Below are 12,556 nucleotides of genomic sequence, written 5' to 3'. Positions count from 1 at the left end.
GCAGTGCGCAGTGTCATGTTCCTCCCACCTGCTATGCCTGCTGTTCCTTCCGGTAAGATCATGCCTGCTTGCAATGAGCGCCTGCTGAAGCATGTCTAGTCTGCTGTACTGTTTGTGCAGAGTATGTCCTCCCTCTCAGCTTGGAACTGACTGGGCTCTCGTCAGTTTCATTCAGGTCATCTCCTCCGTAGCTGTGAAATCTTTAATGCAAGGAAGTAGGAAATCAGCAACCCCATCCTAAATGTAAATCCTTCATCTCTTATGCAGTGAAATCTGGGCTGTCACTTGACCCAATGACCATAAAGTCTCAGTCTCTAAGATTTTCTCCGTTGACTACAGCCAGCTGCTAAATTGGCCAGAAAAATAGCAGTTCCGTTAGTTGTGTGTGTTAGGCAAGAAAACTGCCGCTTAACCAAAATACAGGTAGCTGCTGCTCTGTTGGCATTAGGCAATTAGCCAGTATAATGCACTATTTAATTAAAAGTTACCATCAGGCTTCTTTTGAATCTTCAGGTCCAAACACTTACGTTCTCTCATCATAGTTTAATAACAAAAACAATGCAAGTGCTGTTCTGGTTCCAGTGAGACAGATTCGTCTGTTAGTGCTTGTTCATGAGCTGCATATAAATTTTAAACACATTATGCTGTCTGAAGGTCTCTGTAAGGTGAAGAGATAGCAGAGAGTCTTGATGCGTTCCTTGAAGCACCCACACCTAGACTCACACCGAGGGAATGCAGAGAGTGCCACACGTGTCTTTTTTACAGGAAAAAATCCAAACAGCTGTTGTGTCAAAACATGTTCCTTGCCTGTTCCCTTCCATGAGGGGGCTGCAAATGCACATTGGAGTTCACTTGAGTCCTCAGACATCCCAGTATGAATTGCAGCTTTGTACAAGTGTGAATTGAATTTAGCCGAGCACAGTGTTTTGCTTAACTTTCAGAGCCCTCCATTTTTATGAAGTAAGGTATTCAATGAGTCATATGGCCCTGGCTGTAATAGAATAACCATTGATGTAAGAGACCGTGGCAGTTGGCTGGCAGAAAACTGAAAGGCTCATTGCATGAGGCGGACCTGATAATCTTTTCAGCTAGAGTTAAGAGCCCTGAAGTAGTTGCTTTTCTTACACTCGTCAGGTGAATTTCTGTCCCACCATGTGCTTCTAAAAGCTACTGCTAAATTTTAAGGAATAATCCAAAGGGGCGATGTAAAGCTAAAATGAGTAGAAGTCCAGCACCGTTGGCTAAATTCCTTGCCTAGCAAATCTAAGTCTTCTGTAACTCTGGAGATGCTGGTGATGTGCCAATATGATAAATTCTGGGATATTGTTAATAAACCAACAGGATCTGGCAGCCATCATGAATGGGAAAGAATTGACAATTTCATCTGGATTTTGCTCACAACTTGCATAATGGTACAGGTAGATGGGAGGGGTGGGGCAGGGATATTCAAGTACAGGCCTCTGTTCCTCCTCTGGTTTTACAGTTCAGTTTAGAGGTGTTTCAGACATAGGTCTTTCTTCCATCTGTATTTATGGTCACTGAACTTCAGATGCTGCTGGCTGAATCGCTCAGGTACCATGATGAGTGCTCTAGAAGGGGCTATAAATGGATGAGCGTAAGTACATTCATATTGTTCACAGATGTTAATACATAAAGATCAGTTAGGCTGGCTGATAAGTTATTGTGAAGACTATCCAATACTGCAGTGTAATAAAGCAAGTGCAAACATTTTCAGCCAAAATAAAGAACCAGCTGTAAAAATATAGGCTGTAGGGATGCTGTCAGCAGATAGTCATTGGCTGAAGGTCATTTAAGAAGGCTCTCACCGCTGCCTTTAGGCAACAAGTCCTGTATATTTCAACAGGCCATTTTAAGTGCCTTCTAGGGCATTTTAAAAAATTGTTGCCTCTGTTCCCAGATAGGAACTGATCCCATCATGTCTAGGACAGCGAGTTTGAAGTTGTCTGTTTTGCCTTGGTGCCAGTTCTCATTGCCACGTTACGTTTAGGGACTGAACAGACATAGTGGGTGGTGCAGTCACTGAAGTCCTGAGCTTGGAAGTTAGAGAGCCTGAAATAGCAGAAAAGTGAGAGTTTTGTGCAATACAAATTTCTAGCTGCAGTAACTGAGGAAAACATGGTGCAATTTAATCATGTTTCGTTGCAGAGGGTTACTGATTCGTCAAGGCAGTTAATTGGTTTCAGTATGGAAAAACAAATGTGTAACTGCTTGGTGATGTAACTGTGCACGTCAGGGATAGTGAATGCCTCTCTTATTAGACATGTATCAAAGGGGTAGCCGTGTTAGTCTGGATCTGTAAAAAGCGACAAAGAGTCCTGTGGCAACTTACAGACTAACAGACGTATTGGAGCATGAGCTTTCATGGGTGAATACCCACTTCCTCAGATGCATAACGTGGGTATTCACCCACGAAAGCTCATGCTCCAATACGTCTGTTAGTCTATAAGTTGCCACAGGACTCTTTGTTGCTTGTTGTTAGACATGGTGATACCCAATGCAGGGAGATTGCTCTTGTTTGCCTCTTCTGCACTTTACAGACAATATTTGCTTCTCTCATGTTACTGCAATGAGTAATGTAAGGCTCCCCTGTAGAATGGTAAAAGGAAATGAAAATACCAAGGACTTCCACAGTGCCTTCTGTCTAAGCATCCATAAACTCTAACTGATTGTAAGGGGAGTAGGTTGTATTGTCCCCCTTTCTTTCCACAAATGGGGTAGCCCAGACATAGAAACTGTCTTGGCCAGGGTTGCGCATTGTCCCCCTTTCTTTCCACAAATGGGGTAGCCCAGACATAGAAACTGTCTTGGCCAGGGTTGCGCAGGAAGCCTGGGCAGTGCTGGGAATAGAATCTAGATCTCCAGAATTCCAGACCAGTGTCTTACCCAGAAGATTAGTTATGATCAGCTGGACACAGATTCTAGTAGAGTCTTCAGTCTCCAAGGAACGCATGGTACTGGATAAACTGAGTACGGGAATTTTTTTCCAGCTTCTGAAACATAGCTACTCGTGGGGCAGTACTCTGCTGGGTACAATGCTATGACCCCAGCTTAGGTCAGGAAGTGGACAGCACCTTTCTAGACTAGTGCTTTAAAAATAAGACTTGCAAGCAGGTTCATCAGTTAGTCAGTCTATTAAGTTTTCCAATGCAGTGTTTTATTCTCCTTCTAAACACTGTCACTTCACTCTGCTTTCTTTCCCTCATCGTTTAAACATTAACACATGTTCCAGAAACCTGTTTACTTTGCCTAATAAGCTAACAGTGTGTTCAGAACAGGCCAGGCTCTCAGGATTTTTACCTTATAGAAAAACACCCTTTTTGGAATGCTTTAGCAACTGGTTATGATTTATTTGGTATTTACTTAATGCCTCCTAACACTACTGTAACTATTCAACATCTCTGATCCTTTCGGTCTGGTCTGGTCTGGTCTGGTCTTGTCTCTTTGTGCCCAGGGCCGGTGCAAGGATGTTTCGCACCCTAGGCAAAACTTCCACCTTGCGCCCCCGCCCTCCCCCCCCCCCCCACGTCCCTGCCCTGAGGCACCCCCTGCAACAGCTCCCCGCTTCTGCCCTGAGGCAGCTCCCCACCCTCCTCTCTGAGGCACCCCCTCTCCCCAGCTCGCCCCCGCTCCATGCATGAGCACCCCGAGCATGCCATCGCTGCTTCACTTCTCCCGCCTCCCAGGCTTGCGGTGCCAATCAGCTTAGGTACTGCAAGCCTGGGAGGCAGGAGAATTGAAGAGGCCACGGCGTGCTCGGGGAGGAGGTGGGGCAGGGGTGAGCTGGGGCAGGGAGTTCCCTTGCGTGCCGCCCCTCCCACCTTACTTGCTGCAGGCGGTCCTCCCCACACTCCCCTGCCCCAGTTCCCTCTGCCTACATGCTGGCAGCGACCAGGGCAGCTGAAGATCTGGCCGCCGCAGTTGCTGCTGAAGAAAACTGCGCCCCCCAAATGCCAGGGCCCTAGGCTACCGCCTAGGTTGCCTAAATGGTTGCACTGGCCCTGTTCTTATCCCTTGTTCTTCAGACATCTCTTGTGGGTAAAAATAGGCTTGCACCTGAGTGTTGATCAGGTAAATCGAACGTGTACCGTTTTAGAAGTTAGCTCCGGTGTCAAATTATTTTTAAAGGTAAAATATCCTGTAGGATGCTGTGTTGGAAGCATTCAGGTTTACTACACTGATTCTCACTGGTGGTCTTTTCTCAGTTAAGAACAATAATCTAACTCTTGTGAACAAATAGTGCAGAATCATGCAGGGCATTTTAATGGCAATTATAAAAGTCGTCTTTTAAAAAAACAAAACCAACCACCACTGTAAATATATTATAAAACATGTTGAAGTAGAACAATCCTCTGTTTCCTGCTGAAAGACGTCCTTTTATTACAGGATTACAAGTTAATTTCCTGAATTGATGGAAGTGAGGTGGGCGGCCAGTGGACATTTGTAGGCGGTACATTCTTTGCACATGCAGAATGTAGAATTACATTAATGTGATTCACAGTATGAAGGATCAGTGCAAAATTCCTGAGAACCACACTGTGTACACAAATACCTCTTTGTCCGTTAGGTGCTAAGACATTTGTATGAATGTGAGGGAGTGACTGCAGGTGTCATGTGTCTTAGGGGGTCAGGCTGCAGAGCTAATACCAGAAACATCATTTTACCACTTCCAGCATATGCAGAGGGCTGACTGGAGCAAACTTCTTATTTAATACAACACCTAAAAGGCCTAGCAGAACTAGGCTGCATTAAACAATCTGCATGAGCTCACATCATGCAAAAATTGTTACGTACTTACTTAGTATACTAGAGAGTAGGGTTCCGGTATGTCTATGAAATGCTATTGGGCTAGCAATGCTAAGAAGTTACCTTAATAGGCGTCTAAATCTATATTTTGAGCCTTTATTATTCTAGTGGAATAGTTAAACGGACTTCATTGCTTGTGTATCTAGCTAGTCCATGGAATGTAAATTGCCTTGCATGCGGTATTATGCTCCCTATTCTCTATCAGTGCACACAAGTTAAATAAAACTGGCTTCATCTGGAAATTGGTCTTTCTGCTACCAAGTGAAATGAGTAAGGATATGGGATTTGAGACAGACAGAACTGAATGTTAACAGTCCTAGAATATTCTCAATAGTGCTGTTGCCTAAATCGCTCTCTCAATACCTATAGCTTAAGATAAAAGAAAATGAGATAAAGGAAAATGTTGATAAACTGGAGAGTGTACAAAAGCTACAAAAATGATTTTGAGGACTCCATAAAATGCTTTACGGTGCGATGTAAGGAGCTCACTATATTTAGCTTATGAAAAAGATTGAGAGGTGATTTGATTAGTATTAAGTATCTTTACAGGGAGAAAATACTGGTTACTCAAGGCCTCTTTAATCTGGCAGAGAATGGCATAACAAGAACTGATGGCTGGAAGCAGACATTCAAATTAGAAATAAGCACAGTTAGGCTGATTAAGCATTGGAATGACCTGTGCAGGGAAGTGGTGGCTTCTCCATAGGCTGATGTCTTCGGACCAAGACTGGGTGTCTTTCTGGAAGATACGCCTTATCCAAATACAAGTTATTGTGCTCAGTAAGAGAGAACTGGGTGGAATTTTAATGGTCTGTGCTCTAGATGACTTCAGACTATAGATAATTTAATGGTTCTTTCTGGCTTTAAGATCTCACAAAGGAATGAAAAGAACATGAAGATAATCTGTAGTGACTCACCTTTGAATATGTATATGGGTTACTAAATGGCCAGTATATTTGTAATTTCTTTTAACACAAGTACGGATCTCTCTTGGATACACACGTAGGTACACCAAATCCTGGTAACATTTTTCACCACATAAGAACTGCCACACCGAGATAGACCGGTGATCCATCTAATCTTGTATCCTGTCTTCCGACAGTGGCTAACTTCAGGTGCTTCAGAGGGAATGAACAGAACAGGCCATCATCACATCATCCATCCTGTCACCCATTCCCAGCTTCTGGCAAACAGAGGCAAGGGACACCTAGGACATGGGATGGCATCTCTGACCCTCTTGGCTGATCGCCATTAATGGACCTATCCTCCATGAACTTGCGTCATTGTGTGTTTTTTATTTGTTTTTTCTTTTTTACCTCATAGTTTTGAGCTTCACAACTTCCCCTGGCAACGAGTTCCATGTTAACTGCATTTTGTGAAGAAGTAGTTCCTTTTGTTTGTTTTAAACCTGCTGTTTATTAATTTAATTGGGTGACCCCTCGTTCTTGTGTTATGTAAAGGGGTAAATAACACTTCCTTACTTGCTTTTTCCACACCATCATTTTATAGACTTCTGTCAAGTACCCCATTAGTTGTCTCTTTTCAAAGCTGAAAAATCTCACTTTTTTTTTAATCTCTCCTCATACGGACGCTGTTCCATATCCCTAATCATTTTTGTTGTCCTTCTCTGTACCTTTTCCAATTCTAATATATATTTTTGAAGATGGGGTGACCAGAACTGGATGTAGTATTTAAGGTCTGGGCACACCAGGGGTTTATGTAGTGGTAGTAGTAAGATATTATCTGTCTTATCTATCCCTTTCCTAATGGTTCCTAACATTGTTAGCTTTTTTGACTACTGCTGCATATTGAGTGGATGTTTTCAGAGAACTATCCACAATGACTTCCAAGATCTATCTTGAGTGATAACAGCTAATTTAGACCCCATCATTTCAAGCTCTCCACTCTGTTTGTTGGGACAGCAGGTTTGTAGGGAGAGAAATTTCTTTGAGAACAGGACATTGACATTAAGCACTTTCAGTTTTCCTTGGGGAGAAGTTGATCAGAATATTGTGAACTCTGTTAAAAGGTGGCACTATTAAGTATTTACTCTTAATTTCACTGAGAAAGGGGCTACAGTCTACCTAAAGTTGCAATATTAATGTGCTGGCCGCTGTCCCTGTTTGTTAAGTTGAGATGTGGATTACTTTGCTTTAGGTTTTGCGTAACAAATCATAATCAACTTTTGTCCTCACAGATAGAACCTGACAAACTGGCCCTTCCTGTGAGTCCCAGCCCGCTCAGTCCTATTGCCAATCTGAATCCAAAACCACCTGATGCCACCATCCTCTCTGTGGAACCATCTCCTTGCGAGAAAAACAAAGGCTTCTTCGTCGACGAATCGGAACCTCTTCTGCGCTGTGATTCTGCTTCCAGTGGCTCCTCTCCACTAAGCCGAACAGGCTCTTTTATTACCAAAGGTAGCCAAGTCAGCACACTAGTCCGCAAGTTTAAATGTGTTTTCAGAACAATATAAAAGGCTGTCATGGTATAATTGCCCACTCTGAACCTTAGCGTCCAAAAGATGGGGTACCAGCATGAATTCCTCTAAGCTTAACTACCAGCTTAGAACCTGTAGCGCTGCCACCAACCAGGAATTCCAGTGCCTGGTACACTCTGGTCCCCCCAAGACCTTGCCCGGGGACCCCCAAGACCCAGACCCCTCTGGATCTTACCACAAGGAAAATAAACCCTTTCCCTCACCATTGCCTCTCCCAGACTTCCCCTCCCTCGGTTACCCTGGAAGATCACTGTGATTCAAACTCCTTGAATCTTAAACAGAGAGGAATATGCACCGTCCCCACCCTCCTTCTCTATCTCCCTCCCAGATTCTCCCCTAGAGAGACAGTAATCCTAACACAAAGAAATTAACCTTTCTCTCCCCCTTCCCTTCTTTCTCCCCACCAATTCCCTGGTGAATCCAGACCCCGTCCCCTGGGGTCTCACCAGAATAAAAAAACAAACAATCAGGTTCTTAAACAAGAAAAGCTTTTAATTAAAGAAGAGAAAAAACAGTAAAAATTATCTTTGTAAATTTAAGATGGAATATGTTACAGGGTCTTTCAGCTATGGACACTGGGAATACCCTCCCAGCCTAAGTATACAAGTACAAATTAAAATCCTTTCAGCAAAATACACACTTGAACTCCTCCCAGCCAAATACACATTTGCAAATAAAGAAAACAACCATAAGCCTAACTCACTTTATCTACCTAGTACTCACTATTCTGGACATATAAGAGCCTGTATTGGAGAGAAACCTGGTTGCACGTCCGGTCCCTCTGAGCCCCCAGAGTGAACAGCCACCAAAATCTAACAGCACACACACAAACTTCCCTCCCTCAAGATTTGAAAGTATCCTGTCCCCTGATTGGTCCTCTGGTCAGGTGACAGCCAGGCTCACTGGACTTGTTAACCCTTTACAGGCAAAAGAGAGATGAAGTACTTCTGTTCTATTAACTCTTACTTATCTGTTTATGACAAAGGCGGAAAGTGCTAACGTCTGACCGTAGGAGGGGAGACTGCTTCTCTGCTGCATCCAATAAAACTAGGTAGCCAGGATATGTAGAGAAGAAATTAGTGAGTTATTGGGAATACATTGTCACTAGAATAAACACAATTTGAATATCAATTGGAGAGACTATTATGAGTTGACAGTATAGGCACTTGATATGAGCATTCAAGTACCAGATACCTTTGTTGTAGATTTGGTATAAAGACCTGAGTAGAAGGACAAAGTGCTTTAAAGCAGGGTTTCTCCAACTTTTTTGTACTAGTGACCCTTTTCACACAGCAAGTCTGAGTGCGATTTCCCCCCCCCCCATACATTAAAAACACTTCTTTTAATATATATTTAACACAATTATAAATGCTGGAGGCAAATCAGGGTTTGGAGTGGAGGCTAACAGCTCGCAACCCCCATGTAATAACCATGCAACCTCCTGAGGGGTCCCGACCCCCAGTTTGAGAACCCCTGCTTTAAAGGGACACTCAACCTAAAAATCACTCTTCTGTTAAATTTTGTCTAAGATTTCTATACAAACATCTAAGATCTCTGATTGGAGATTGCTTTTTAGTGTCTTCATGGCTCCTGATCATATTCTCATTAAAGGAAATGGATAAATTCCCTCTGATGCTATTTGATGTTGCATTGGGTCCAGCATTAGAGTTGATTTGACTGTATTCCCTGGATATTCAGTCAATGAATTTCCTTCCCTTTGTAAAGGTTTTTCACACATGGGGGAGAGAGATTTTTAAATGAGGAAAACATGGCTATAAAACCACAAGAATTGCCAGGATTGTGCCTGAATTTATTTTAAATTTGCTGTCTTCAAAACAGACTAGGTTTCAACACAGTGATTTCCCTTGGACTTTTATTCCCACGGCATTTGCCTCTTTCCTAGTCAGTATTGGGAGATCTGATATCTGAAAGACCCCAAGGAAGGGAGACTTTCTTGCTTGAGCCTCTTCCTGGTTGCATGAATTCCAGGTCGTAATTTTTCCTTTTTTTTCCCCTCCTCTTTTTCTATGGGGGGAAAAAAAAATCCTTTAAGGTCACTTGTAATTTGATGCATGACTCATTGGAACCTAACCAAAGTCATCTACAGTTGAGTACACAAAGTAATCTGACCTATTAAAATGAATGCAACCAACAGAATGCAACACTCTCTGGCTTTTGTCCTCTCTTCTTTCCCGGTGATTTTCAATATTTGTAATGCAGCCCTAGCAAATATGCTGTAGGGAACAATGCTGCTGTGGCAGAGGTTTAGATTGGGTGACTCAATAGGCTTTCTCCGTCTCTAGTTTCTATGACTAACACCCACCCATGTTTTTCATGTTCTTCACAAGTTGTGACCTGCTCCCTAGAGGCAGGGAACGGGGAGGGGGAGGTCTCCAAGGTGTGAATTTATTTTTAGTTGTCTCCTCTCTGGGAGAATGCTTCTCCACAAATGATGCCTTAACCATCAATCCCTCCTTCCCTTCACAGAAAAGAAAGACACAGTGTTGCGTCAGGTGCGGTTGGACCCTTGTGACCTGCAGCCCATCTTTGACGACATGCTTCACATCCTAACTCCTGAGGAGCTCCATGTGATTGAAGAGATTCCACAGGCAGAGGATAAGCTGGACAGGCTATTTGAAATTGCTGGAGTCAAGAGCCAGGAAGCCAGCCAAATACTGCTGGACTCTGTCTATAGTCACCTTCCCGATCTATTGTAGACATTGGCCACCGCACGCTCTGAATCTTGCTAGTACGAGCTTGGCACTCATTAAAGACAAGTGACAATATGCAGGCTGGTTTTTTGTAGAATACATGGCCAGTATTTTCTTCAAGGTCTCTCTCTCATTTCTGGAAGGAGCGGTTTGCAGACATTGCCCCTTTCATGCTTAACTTTCTTGCAGAATTAAAATCTTTGTTCCCTATGTCCCCTTCTGAATTATTTTTTCTGTTTTCATTCCAGTCAATCATTTTATGCACTTTAAAACAAAGTTCATTAACGAAAGACCATGAATCTGGTGTAACTTACACATTGAATCTGGAATAGTTCTTAACTCATTTTAGTTTTTGTCATATCTGTCTTCTTCCAAAGTAGCTTTCCTCTTCATAAACCTTTCTTTCCCCTTGTCCCCTCTTCTCCTTGGTTGTAAGTGGGAAAACATGAGAATTGAGTTTTGTCTGTTACTCTCTAATGCAACTAGCTTTTATTTTTTTCTTGAGCTGACTTTTTTAAAAAAATGTACTATTGTATAGTTCATATTCCTTGCTGAGATTTTACTAGCACAGTTATTTATTGTATGGTTTTCACCTGGACAATGCATAAAATGCTTGATTACTTGTGCCCCTTTAAGCTAAAGCGGAAATGTTGTAAAGAAAATAAATGGCTTAATTCCTCCAGCCTTCAAGACTATAACAAAGTCACTTGGCCTGCAGCTGAATGTACCACACACAACGAGTATTTTGCCTTGAAACTTAGGAGATAAGCAGGCCCCATATAGATCATCTCAGTCAACACTGGTGCTGAACTGTGGAAGGTGAGGGAGAGCCCTGGCGGTGACACTCTCCTTGTGATTATAAGACTTCCAGAGCTATGCTTTTACTGTTGTCTCTTGTTTGTTTGGGGTTTTTTTTATACAGATGTTGGCTAATAAGTAAGGTGCCAGAGACCTTGCCTGGTCTTAGCAGTCTCTTAAATCACACTTCACTTTTTATTTAAAAAAAAAAAAAAGCAAAAACAAAAAAGCAAAAACTAGAAAGGCTGTATTGTAAGAATGGTCTGATTTATATTTGCAAGTGTTATGCTCCCATAATGAACAGTCTGTAATATGCTCAGTTTGAAGAACTATAATATGAGGATGGCATTTGCTACCTTGGGATGGGGTGAAGTTGAGGGGAGGGGAGGTTCTGACATGGAAAAATTGCCTTCCAGTGTACTAATTTATTAATAAATACTAGATGTTTGTTACTTGATGTGCTTCTGTGTTAACTTCTGTGATGCTTCACTGTGTGGGTTGGATGTCTCCTAATCACTGCTATAAATAAGATGATTGGACTATGTTTCAGTAAGCCCTAGTTTTGATCTGGGGCGTTTGAACTAGTTCTAAGAATGTAGCCTGGTTTGAAGTTCTGCATACGTGGTCTAGGCATAATGGGTGATTGTCTTAAGTGAAACTGTTGCATTAAATTCATACCCAAGAATGCTCACACTTTCTCTTCATTTGTGTTGATGGTTTTGGATATGCAGACTGCCACAAATGTGAGGCATGGTGCCTTGTGCCAGAAAATCGCACTTTCCTCTTGAGCAAGAACCTAGCCAAGATGATCTAGGCCGCCACATTATGTTGCTGCACCTCTGTTTACCTGAGACTGAACGTAACTTGCCACCACTAGAAGGCTGAGTCTGGTGCAGCACACGTAGTAAACGACAAAGGCAGAGGTGAACACATCTGACCTTGGAAAAATGTAGCATCCTCTTTGTTCCCAGCACATTTGCAGGAGACTTCTCATTGTGTTACCCCTCAATTGTGGGAGGCATCTGTTTATTTTTCATGTTGGCTTCTGGCTAGTAGGTGGCTACATTTTTCAAAGGCCGAATCAAGCCATGTTAAGGAACTCTAGTATATGGACCCCCTGGTAGGTAGGGGTGTATTAGGAGAACCCAGGGTTCAGTTGGAGACACACTTAGTAGATCTTAATTATAGCACCATTTTACTTTATCACCTAAATTAGGTGCTCGGTATATACATGGAGTACTTTGAAAGCAGACTATCTGAGGACTTTCCCACAGTAAGATGAATGCTGGAAAACTGGGCATCTTTCCTTTCCAGTGGTATAAACCTCCCTATTTTTCTAACCTGACGAGCCATAGGCCTGTCCGAAGTACAGAACTGGTTATTTCCCAGCTCGACCAGTATAGGATCTCTGGGGAAATGGAACAAAGAGGAAACCCTTTTTAGGCCGCCTTTTAAAAGTAGCTTAGAGCTGATCGAAGACTTGGAATGTTAAGTTGTGGGGAGATGGGTCAGTGGCCAGCGTAGACTTGTGGTGGTCAGTGTTCAATTTAGTGTTCAGTGCATGTGGGAGCTTCAGACTAAAACATCCCCAACTTTGTAGAGACAGTCTCAAGCAATTGGGTAGAACTGATTCGTTCATAACCTGGAGTCACACAGACCCCAAAATCCATATAAACGACACTGCCTGGCTGGAACTGTCATTTTATGGGGTACAGCTGATTCT

At 42.7% G+C, this 12,556-nt stretch overlaps 1 protein-coding gene across 1 annotated transcript in view; it reads left to right on the top strand.

Moving 5' to 3' along the window:
* The window catches only part of TNFRSF21 (TNF receptor superfamily member 21), a 61,463-nt gene extending 50,173 nt beyond the window's left edge, over positions 1-11,290 (top strand). The window contains exons 5-6 of the mRNA XM_030555302.1: positions 7,022-7,244; positions 9,812-11,290. Coding sequence (XP_030411162.1) covers positions 7,022-7,244; positions 9,812-10,041 — 453 coding nt within the window. The 3' untranslated portion in view covers positions 10,042-11,290. The remainder of the gene's footprint in view (positions 1-7,021; positions 7,245-9,811) is intronic.
* Positions 11,291-12,556: the final 1,266 nt, after the last annotated feature.

This window comes from Gopherus evgoodei, chromosome 3 (assembly GCF_007399415.2).
Source record: "Gopherus evgoodei ecotype Sinaloan lineage chromosome 3, rGopEvg1_v1.p, whole genome shotgun sequence".
Taxonomy (NCBI): Eukaryota; Metazoa; Chordata; order Testudines; family Testudinidae; genus Gopherus; species Gopherus evgoodei.
The sequence above is the reverse complement of the archived record's forward strand: the minus strand, read 5'-3'. Positions and strand labels throughout refer to the sequence as shown.